At 41.9% G+C, this 11603-nt stretch overlaps 1 protein-coding gene and 1 long non-coding RNA gene across 4 annotated transcripts in view; one reads left to right on the top strand and one right to left on the bottom strand.

Moving 5' to 3' along the window:
- LOC135112336 (G1/S-specific cyclin-E-like) overlaps positions 1-1717 on the bottom strand; it is a 14624-nt gene extending 12907 nt beyond the window's left edge. The window contains exons 1-2 of one of the 3 annotated variants that reach the window (XM_064026687.1): positions 1402-1717; positions 336-411 (exon numbers count right to left, since the gene is read on the bottom strand). In XM_064026687.1, coding sequence (XP_063882757.1) covers positions 336-355 — 20 coding nt within the window. In that variant the 5' untranslated portion in view covers positions 356-411; positions 1402-1717. Of the gene's footprint in view, positions 1-335; positions 412-788; positions 1142-1237; positions 1257-1401 lie in introns of those variants that run through there. The other 2 variants (XM_064026689.1, XM_064026688.1) reach the window with 2 other exon arrangements.
- A 5862-nt stretch (positions 1718-7579) lies between these two features.
- Positions 7580-11341, top strand: LOC135112473 (uncharacterized). The gene is made up of 2 exons (XR_010274416.1): positions 7580-7847; positions 10774-11341. It is a non-coding gene; the product is annotated as an uncharacterized LOC135112473 (long non-coding RNA).
- The last annotated feature ends 262 nt before the right edge of the window (positions 11342-11603 follow it).

The following is an 11603-nucleotide window of genomic DNA, read 5'->3' as shown; positions in this document are numbered from 1 at the left end:
AGTCTATCTTCCTGACCTCTGTGACAAAATTTTCAGACACACTTCACCATCAGTTCCACACAGATAATGACTAATATGAAAACAGTCTTGTAAAAATGTAAAAGCTCCCTCACCTAGCTAAGCCCTTCAGGTGTGGGAACATACATGCTTTACTAGTCTCTCTTTCTTGCCTCTATTACTAAATCTTTCGACACACTTCATCCTCAGTTCCACACAGCTGTCTAGCCTCTCCCAAAACAATGTGGGCACTCACACTATTATACCAGCATGGGAGGTCACCCTTACTCCTTCACCCACAACAGGACAAAAGAGAACACAACACTGCCAAAACTGACCTTCTCTGGACCTGAGACATGGGGCTTTGTGGGGGTTGAGTGCTGGGGAGTGACGATCAGCTGGTGCTCACAGGGCCTGCCAGGAAGAGAAAAATAATAATCAGTAAATGTATATTCATCAATCATAACTTTTCCCCATTTCCTCATGTACAGTAGGATGTTTGCTTCACAGTGCATTATATACTTCATATTATGGATGGTAAGAACAATATTTCCCCAGAACTTGTTTAGTGGGGGCAATGGAGATGCTGACCACTGCAACCACACCACACTGCTGCCTTACTTAACTCTAGGAAAAATATGTCATGAAATTGCCTCCAGATCACTACTCACTCTCTCTATGTGTTTTCTATTCCAAGAAGAGTCTTTACAAACATCCTAGAGGCACAATCAGTCCTACAAAACAAGACCCATCATTACCACTCCCTCCATATGCTGGACCAAAACACTTACAGCTCTCGTGCCTAAGTAACTGGACAAACGCGGCTAAAAACCAGTCTGTGCCTCCCCGTGGATGCTGTGCAGGGTATGAGGTAAGCACCTGGTTCCTGCAAGCTCCGTGACAGCGTTAAAAGTCCCCCGAAACAAGTTGGAAGTGGCCAGGTGTTTGGATGTCAGGGCGGCAAGTTTGCCCGCCAACCAGCCATACCCCCCACCTGGCAGCCTGCCTCTCCTCCACGTTGGCCATCCTTGATTTCCCTTATAAACCACTATTACGAGTTTCACAGGCCATGCTCCTCACTCCCATGTCACACAACCGAGCAGTCCATCATATTTATCATGTGTAATATAAGGAGGAAAGTCGCCCTGCTCTTCTTTGTGGCTCCGGCAGAGTTTTGGTAGGCTCAAGATTCATATGATTTTCTTAGCCGTGAATAACTTTACACAAAAGGTCAACTCACAACAGTCTTCCTCTTTCATTGCACTACAACTTCTTGTACGAGTCATGGCAAATGTGTGAGATGAATAAGTGTTGTGGAGGGAAATAGTGAAACAACCCGCCAAAACCTCCAGCCTTCCTACCCGGTCTTGAGATGCTGAGGGAGTCCCAAGCATCCTCACTTACCTCCGTCTACAGATGCTTCTGGCACGAATACCCAGGCGATTGTCACTTCTACAGCTTCAACTTGAGTCACTCCATCATATATCCATAGCACGAGGATAAGATCCCAGGAGCTCAGGAGTAAATAGCTTTGGAATCTCACAGGAGCCACACCATGGTAGGGAGGATGAAGTGTCTGGGCCTGAGCGCGGGCTCGGGAGGTGGCCGCCAAATCCTGTGGGAGGAGTCAGCTGCTTCCCTCCCTGCCCATTGGTCCGCCGAGCCTCAGCTGCCACTTCATCTTTTATCACGGTGACAAGACACCCTCACATGTAAACATTGATTTGTATGCTCTTACGAGGAATAAAATCAACTTGAAAATTATATCGTGGCCAAGGCACCAATATTACCATGCCGTGGGGTCTTACCGCATTCAAAACAGGGCAGAGGTGGCAGAAATATAGGGAGGTTTTGAGCGCCAGGGAACAATGACCCTCGCAACCATTGGAACCCACACTGCCGCTGCCGCCGCCTGATTGGGGCAGCTGAGGAACGTCAAAGCGCGCCAAATATAAAATAGCGAGCTCTGCCAGCTGATCGGGTAACAACACAGCCCCCGGCCCGGCCCGGCGCCGCGTACTGCCACCAGACGCCGAAGTGCGAGGTTGCTGCCAGCACTGTGTGCCACGGCTGCTCACACAGACCTACCTCTTTTATAGGATTTGTAGTATACTATTTAGCGAGTTTATTGGTGCTTCATCAAATTAAATATAATATTATTTGGCTTTATATTAGAACAATGTCTCTTACAGCCTGCATTCTGTACCCCTATTTCAGCACACACTAGAATGTTGTGTGATCAAATGATATCAATCAGTGACAATAAATAAGGTGGTATGCACAGTCCTTAAACTCATCTAGTAATGCGGTTCAATATACAGCTCTGCACGAGCAAGCACGACACTTGTAAGACAAAAAAATAATAAATAAATAATAATAATAATAATAATAATAATAATAATAATAATAATAATAATAATAATAATAATAATAATAATGCAGTTTCAATTAGACGTCGAAAACGTTACTTCTGATGTCAGTATTTTCCAGAGGAAATAACTGCGCAGATCGTTCATGACTATGGGAAGAGTGGTAGCCAGCCCTCGTTTCCCTCCACGCAGGACTGACGCTGGTGACGCCAGGACGAGAAGAAAGGTGCAGCTGGCAGGCGGGCTCCCACCCTGCCTCCCTGGGTGAGCAGCGCGTGCCGAGACCCCTCGGAGCGTCCCTCTCGGATCCCCCGCGGCTCCTAGGGAGTGTGGGTACTGGGGGCTGCCCGCATCCTTCCCTCACCCTCACTCCCTTGTCTTTGGCGCCTGCCACGGAAATACGACTCTCTGTCATGAGAATAAGAATAATATTTCATATTTTATTATTTCTTCTCACGTTAATCTACAGTGTTATAAGACTTGAAAATTTAATGATTGGATGATAAAAATTACTTTATTGACAACTCTTTACTTAGCTGTCTTAAGAATGTGCCTTACCTGGTGGCCTTATCTTTAGTATGGTCTAGAATGATTACTTGCAATATTGGGTTCATCACATTAACAGACTGTTGCTGGAAGTTACCTAGTTACCTAAGGTCTTACCTTAAATATTTTATTGTAATGCCAGTATGCTTCTTTTCGTGAAGCAGAGTGTAATAGTGAAAGGTAATTATTTCATATAAAAATATGATGATAAGCAGATGTGTGTGTGTGTGTGTGTGTGTGTGTGTGTGTGTGTGTGTGTGTGTGTGTGTGTAAAAACCCATTGTAGTAGCAGTAGTAGTAGCAGTACCAAACGCAGCAGCAGCAGCAGCAGCAGCAACAGCAGCAGTAGCAGCAACAGCAACAACAACAACAACAACAACAAACACAGTCGTAGTTCACCCATACTACAAGGACAGCAGGTGTAACGCATCCAAGACAGAGAAATACTGAAGACTTCATCAGCAAATATATAACTGCCCATGCTTACCAACGCCCTTGGCTATTGGATTTCACAATATTAATTACAGCAAGGCTCACGGGGCCCCACGAGAGGGCGGACAAGGGAGAGGAAGGGAGGGAAGGAGGGAGGGGCTGCTGGTATCTCCAAGCCCGCCAAAACTTTCCATTCCCTAAAAAAAAAAGTTTTCTCATTTAGATAGAAGATGCCACTGTCTGGATGTACCTCCCGTAGTATGATGGACATAATGAAGTAATGTGCTAGTCAAGGTACTTTAAAACAATAGAAATTCATTTAGAAACAAGGTGGTGTTTGTGGTGGTGGGAGAGGCCGCTGCGAGTCGCCGTGCGGGAGGAGGTACGTGTGGAGCACAGCGCTCTGTACTTCCTTATACCACGGGCCTTGTTGCATTGCTGTGCCTCACGCCTATGCCACACACCGATGTATGGATATAGGCAGCACCTCGCCCACCTAGCAGCCAGGCACGGCCATCTGTCCCTGGGGTAAAAATGAGTTGGGCGGTAATCCCTGCATGGCATCTTGAGTCCATTCACTTGCCCGCCAAAAACTTCTACTCAACCCACCGGTATTTAAAGATGGCAGTGGTCAATGCCATTAAATGCTGAGGAAGAAGTACCGTGTAAATAAAATGCAGACCCAGACTGTGTACCTCATATTATGTTACGTACAAAATACAGCTACTTTCGTAATAAGAAAATGCATTTGGTTATACGAAGCATTCTTCCTGGAAATTCTTACTTTTTTTTTTCCACTAGTTAGTTCCCTTGCAAGAATCCCGTTAAGAGATTCTAGCAGTGAGCTGATAGAGCATAAAAGAGTGAGATAAAGGTTATCTCAACCAGGTAAGTGACGAACTTCTATTATCTGTTATCTGATATGGAACAATAGTGTAATAGCTGGGCAAGGAAAAATCACTTGGCAGCTTCTACTGAAATAGGTAATCACAGATGGGACGATTGATGTTCCCTATATAACTAATAAAGCTGCATTCTTTTAGTGGCTGGGGAAGAGATCACACTGACCAGCACCTCTCTACCACCCCTCTCCTCTTCCTCACCCCAAACTGTTTCCTAATGATGCCAATAATCCCCCTCTTCACTCGTCCTCTCAACTCTAACCAGTTCCCTCCAAACACCTCCAACCTCGATCCCTCTCTGAAATTCTCGGCACACGAAGGCCACTTGAACAAAGACGTGTAGTTTATTCAGACGTTGGGGATTTATTTGAGGAACGTGCATTTTTCATCAACGCCATTTCTAGTTTTCTCCGTCAGCCGTACCCAGGCCATCACTTATGCACGGCAGGTAAACTTTACACCTGTCCCGCCCATCCAAGGTGACCCATTCTCCTGTATTAGTAGTAGTAGTAGTAGTAGTAGTAGTAGTAGTAGTAGTAGTAGTAGTAGTAGTAGTAATAGTAGTAGTAGTAGTAGTAGTAGTAGTTAAGGTTCGTATTTCTAAATGTTTTGTTTTCTCATCAGTTCAAAGACCACAGAGATGATTGGTCTGGTCTTCGTATGTGTGTGTGTGTGTGTGTGTGTGTGTGTTATTCATTAGCAGTGCAAAATCCTAGGTAAATTATCACTACAATCATGAAAACACTCTTAAAAATCACCAACTCCCACTAAAACATTCTACAAGCACTCGAGATAGGAGACCAAAACATTTGATAATACACGAAAAATACAGTGAGTGAGAAAGAAACACCGATGGGAGTTACCAGACACATTCATACACGATGTTATAGAGGTGAGTGCGCTGCTTCTTGATGACACACACACACACACACACACACACACACACACACCATTCATGGAGTTCTTTGCATAGTGTGAGTTGAAACGCTTCGTCCCCATGCACACCACTAATAATTCATGTTTTTCTAAGTCCCATATTCTGAAATGCTGTGCTCTCTCACCACGACTATTTTTCAAGGCCACATAGATAAATAGGTGGATTCTCATCACGAGTGTTTCTCCTGTTAGTAATGTAGAAATTTTGTTAATGTGTCACTAGAAGGGTAAAAATACTCTTGAAAATTTGTGTAGCTTCAACTAGAGCCTATTGAAAGTAGTGGAGGTGCGGCGCGGAAGTGTTTTAGAATATAGTCCTAAGGCAAGCTGCTCTAGTTTGCACGAAGATGTGGATCTGTGTTTTGAAACGCTTCTTGTAATCTCGGTAATTACTCTCATGTTAATCTATAGTCTTCATCCATCACATTTTCTTTCCTCCTCTTTCATTTCTTCCTTTTTATCTTTCTTCCTTCCTTCTTCATTTCCTCCTTCCGTGTTTCATCTCCTCTTGCCGTCTCTTGGCTTAAGACGGGTCTCTTCAAAGGCCGCGGCTATGATTAGCGGGTACTCATTAATGTCTTTTCTTCAATGATGATGCAGTCTTTGTTAAACTGTCACTAAAATCACGAACTAAAACACACACACACTTGAAACCTCCCATAATTTCTACTACAGCATGTTAAAACTAGTCGAGTTGAGACTGAAATGTGTAAGAAAGCCATCAATATTCTAGCAGGTTATGAATTTCGTTCAGGGACAGAGGAAAACGGTAACAAAATCAGCGGTAACAGAAAAAAATACGCATAGGTAGAGGATTGTAGAGATTAGCAGCGAATTAGTAAGCAATGCACAGACAAAAAAAAATGCAGGATTCTTAATTCGCTAATGAATTCCGTGTACATGTAGGCATTGGAAGATAAAGAAAATGTGAGATTGATATAGGTAATGCGTTAGATATACAGGTAGGCAGTGAAAGGTGAATATGAGGTGACACTGGTAGATGGAGGCAATGAAAGATGAATAGTGTTAAATAGATACAAATAAGCAGTGAATCAGGTGCACAGGTAAGCAGTGAAAGATGAATACAAGGTGACAAAAGTATAAGTCATCAGTGTGGAGTAGAGGTAAGCGGTAAAAGATGAATATAAGGTGACATTCATATAGGTATCTGAGTGAGGAATATGATGCTTAGTGGACAGGTATAAGGTGTACAGTACGTAGGTGTGGAGACGTGCGAATACGAAGAAGAGTAAAACATAAGATAAGATTGAAAGACTTCATTAAAGAAGACAAGAGAGAGACAGGAATGAAAGGAGGAAAATAATAAATAAATAAAAAGAAATAAACGAAGAGGAAGACATGGGATGAAGTGAAAAAGAATGCATTAAAGAAGAGATGAGGAACAAAGGAATAAACGACAGAATGGCACGATACAGAAACAAATGGGAACAGCTAAAAAAAAAAAAAACAGCGAAGAAACAAAAGAAGAAGTTATAGGAACGTATGCTCGTGAGTTTGGAGGGCAGGTAAGCAGCAGCTAAATTAATATAAGAGGTGATACTGATGGAGGTAAATGAGTTATGAACAAGGCACTACAGGGCACAGGTATGAAATGTGCATGAAGAAAAGGAAAGGAAGGGAAAAGGAGAAAAAATGAAAGAGAAGGGAAGTGAAAGAAAGGGAAGGAAAGAAAGGGAAAAAGAAGGAAAGGCAAGGGAAAAGGTAGGAAGGAAAGAGAAGAAAAGGAAAGGGAAGGATGCGAAAGGAAACGAAAGAAAAGGAAAGGGAAGGAAAGAGAAGAAAATAAAGTAAAATCAATTAAATTTCTTGCCATCACCAAATACTAACTAAACAAAATAGAGCAGGTGTGGGAGTGAGTGAGACAGGTGAGCAGTGCACGCAATTAACAAGTGAATGTATTGCGAAGCTTGTACTGTGTGTCCGTTTTCTGTCTGTATTATTGACATTTTTTTTTGTTTTCTGATGTTGGTGTATTTTGCCTTATTATGTAATTATTATTGTTTTAGTATATTGTGTTTGTTTTCCTTTATTTTTTTTTTTGTTCATGTCTGGAGTGAAAATTATGTTATCGTTGTTAATTGTTGTTGTTGTTGTTGTTGTTGTTGTTGTTGTTGTTGTTGTTGTTGTTGTTGTTGTTGTTGTTGTTATTATTATTATTATTATTATTATTATTATTATTATTATTGTTGTTGTAGTTATGATTTTCACTGCTGCTGCTGTTGTTATTGTTATTATTGTTGTTGCTGTTACTACGACTACTACTACTACTACTACTACTACTACTACTACTACTACTATTACTACTACTACTACTGCTGCTGCTGCTGCTACACCACCACCACCACGATCACCACCAACAACAACAACCACCACCATCACTGCTGCTACAAGGACGTGGAAGACAGTGTTGGCGGGGTAACTGTTGGCAAGTTCCTCGGGGCGCGGCCACCACAGGTGAGTGGTGGACGGCGCGGCTTCGCACAGGTGTGGAGGATGCTGTGATGGGGCAGAGGACACAAGAGGCCGGATGTCGGGGTATTGCGACAGGTGTGTGGGCCACCTGAGCCCTCACTCCCACGCCCATGCTGTACCCTTCCCGCAGCCCCAGACCACACCCACACCCACCCACACTCGAGTTTATAAGGTAAGTAAACGTTTGGTGGAAAGGAATGTATAAATGTAAGTGTATTTGACGACAGAAAGTTATGTTTGATTTAAGAAAAATATGTGTGATCAAAGAGAAGTATGTGTGATTAAAGAGAAGTGTATGAATATTAGGTATATCACTGTGATGCAAGACACTCATGCATACCTGGCCGTGCCTTCGCAAGCATCACATATTTCACCGCGTTCTTCCGTAACATTCCATCTACAGGAGACGAGCTGCTCCTACGGTAACCCTAATCCCTGCTGGTTATCCCTATATATCCAACGGCTGCCTGCCTGCCCCTCGGCCCCTCAGTCCCACAGAGGCCCGCCCGGTGAAGCGAGGCGGGAAGATACTTGGCGGGAAAAGTGCAATGCGTCCGCCACCCGAGACGGCCCGCCCCCGCTCGCCGCGCCCCGCTGTTCACGATCTCGCGTCTCAAAATTTACTGGAATCTCAGGACCCGCATTCTCAAATCTTTCAATCTGTTATCTCTATCACTTTCAAGAAACTGTAGTGAAGGCTGCCAAATTGTGTTTTTATGCTAGTGGTAGTTTAAGTGAGTGTATTGGAAGTTACTGCGGTTTTCAAAGGTGTTTTCATGATTCTAGTAGTGACTGACAGGTTAACGGGTTCTACATAATAATGGAAGTCACCGAGGCTTTCAATGGTGTTTTCATTATTCTACTGGAAGTTATTGACGTTTTCAACTGTATTTTTCATGATTCTAGTGACAACTTAAGAGTCTGTAGTGAATGTTACTGAGGTTCTCAAGGACGTTCTCATGATTCTAGTGATAGTTTAATAGGCTGTAGTAGAAGTTAATGATCAAGGACGTTCTTATGATCCTAGTGATAGTTTAGCTTCTGCGTCACCATTGGACTAAAAAAAAAAAAAAAAAAACCCGAGGACGTGGCTAATCATCTCTGTAACCTTTGAAAACAATTGTCCCGGTGAGGGAATAGTCTTTCAAATTTACAGACCGAGTTACGTTTAAGTTTAGACAAGCTGGTAACATTCATAGTCTTTTTATTCATTATGTTTATGAGCAGTGATAGAAGTGTTATCTCTGACAAAATTCCACTCTCAGTCTTCAAAAGGATTAGTGGGACTACGATTCCGTGTCCAGAGAGAGAGAGAGAGAGAGAGAGAGAGAGAGAGAGAGAGAGAGAGAGAGAGAGAGAGAGAGAGAGAGAGAGAGAGAGAGTATTAATTGAAAGAGCCGCCATGTTAGTACAGTTTCATTTTTTTATTGTACTTTCCCCATGAGACCATTCCTGTACACTGTGAGCTTTCCACCAGTGTCAATGATTTGTGTATGTTTATTTTTATTTATTTATTTATTTATTTATTTTTTTTTTTTTGCCCGTACCCAGAAACGCTTTGCTCTCTCACCACGACCATTTTCCAAGGCCACATATATGATCAGCAGGGTTCTTTAGACTGTTTCTCCTCTTAATAAGTAGAAATCTTGTTAAGCGGTCACTAGAATCGTAAAACACCCTTAAAAATCCGTATAACTCACTGAAAAGGCTTGTATTCAGAAAACCTTTGGCCTCTCACCACGACTATTTTCAAAGGCCACAGAGATGATTAGCTGGGTTATCAAAACTGTTTCTCCCTTATATAATGTAGAAATTTTATTAATCTATCACTAGAATCACAAAAACAAAAAACATAAAAAAAAAAAAAAACATTCTTAAAAACCAGCGTAATTTCAACTAGAGACACTTGAAAGTAGCGGCGCAGAAGCACTTCGCTGGATTTTTAAGGGTGTTTTTACGGCTCTAGTGATAAACTGATAACATTTCTACATTATATAGGGGATAAACATTTGTCTGGGCCGGCCTGGCATATAGATACATAAGTTAATTTTCTTTTTTTCCAGCTAAGTAACTGTTGCTGGCTGGAGGGATTGAGTCGAGGCTGACGGTGCTTGGGAAGGAAGGGTGCCAATCTGAGAGGGAAAAATACAGTAGGGGACAAACGTTTGCTTAATAATTGTCGGCTCTATATTCTTTGTTTCCTCTTCTTCCGTTGGTATAGCTGGAAGTAAAGACGTTTATGAAAAGTGAATGGTTACTACACACACACACACACACACACACACACACACACACACACACAGGAAAATTTTACACATGCGCATTAAATAAATGAAAATCAAATAAATGTATGAAATAAGTAAATAAAAACAAATATAGATAAACTAAACTAAACTAAAAAAAATCATCCATCTGCCAATTCTTAAAAATACATAATACACTTTCCTGGCACCCAAACCTACACAACACATTTACCACTGTGATAAAAACAACAGAAACACGGAAACAGGCAAGAAAAAACGTCAACAACACGTGAAGTACTAAACAACAGCACACCACACATTTGCGCATCAAACACGGACACTAGCGGGATTCGAGCAGAGACAGTAAGCAAGTCGACGTTTTTATTCGACCATAGGCAGTAAGCAAGTCGACGTTTGTATTTGACGTTTGGGCGATGAAGACATGTATGTGGTTTCCTCTCGATAACGCAGCGGAAGCAAATAAGGACAGGTGCACAATCAGCTTACTTGTCTGTACTTCACCACACGTGCACATAATGAGTGCTCCTTAACTTGAGGTTCGTAACATGTACAATAAACTGTGGAACTCCCTGCCTGATTCCGTATTTCTGTGACTCCTGAAATTCTGTATAATCCCTTTGGTTTCCTTTTTAGGGACTGGAACCTTAGACGTCAAATACAATACTTAGAATTTGTTCCTGCATGAATGCTCAGTAATTTTTAGGTTATATATAACTTGAATTGGGAATGTTACTGTCCTACGTATGTGGGATTTGATGGAGAGTATTTTATAATGTGCATGTATATACGTTATTCTTAGCGTGGTTAATGAAATATCTACCTATCTACCTACAGAGTGCGCCACGCAAAATCTTTTTATCTGTGGAAGCCATCCTGTGCTGTTGAGGATACGAGGGAACGCGTTACTTGCCACGTGCGGAAAAAAAAAGAAAAAAAAGAAAGGACAGAATAAAAGAAGAGCGTGTCAGAATGAAAGAAGGGAAAAAATAGAAGAGAGAAAAAAAAGAAAGAATGTCAATTATGGAAAGAAAGAAAAGGAAAATGACACGTGCCGGAATGAAAGCAGAGGAAAAGAAGAGAGAAAGAAAGAAAGAAAAATGTCCGTTGTGAAAAAGAAAGGAAAAGAATAAAAGAAACGTGTCGCGGATTGAAAGCAAAGAGAGAGAGAGAGAGAGAGAGAGAGAGAGAGAGAGAGAGAGAGAGAGAGAGAGAGAGAGAGAGAGAGAGGAAGCGCATTCCCACGGCTATTACTAAATGCACTTCCGTTTCTTCTTCATGCGTGGCCTAATTTTTTTTACTTTCTTTCTTCCCCTTGTCCTCGCTACCTTACTCCCCTTCTCTCTCTCTCTCTCTCTCTCTCTCTCTCTCTCTCTCTCTCTCTCTCTCTCTCTCTCTCTCTCTCTCTCTCTCTCAATTTTTCCTCATTTTCTCTGTGCTTCTTTCATCGTTATCGTTTGGTTTTATTAATTACCTATTCCTTTTCCTTCTTCTCTAACTCCTCTAATCTCTTCTTACGGGTTCTCTCTTTCTCCTTCCTTCTCTTTCTGTTATCTCCTATCCCTCCGTTATTTCCTTTTCCATTCGTCGAATATTTTCTCTGCTTTTTTTCACTTTCCATCTCTCGTTTTCCTTCCCACTAAGTTAATTAATGTCTTTTTTCTTCT

Source organism: Scylla paramamosain, chromosome 23 (assembly GCF_035594125.1).
Source record: "Scylla paramamosain isolate STU-SP2022 chromosome 23, ASM3559412v1, whole genome shotgun sequence".
Lineage (NCBI taxonomy): Eukaryota > Metazoa > Arthropoda > Malacostraca > Decapoda > Portunidae > Scylla > Scylla paramamosain.
This window is presented reverse-complemented; position numbering and strand designations above follow the sequence as displayed.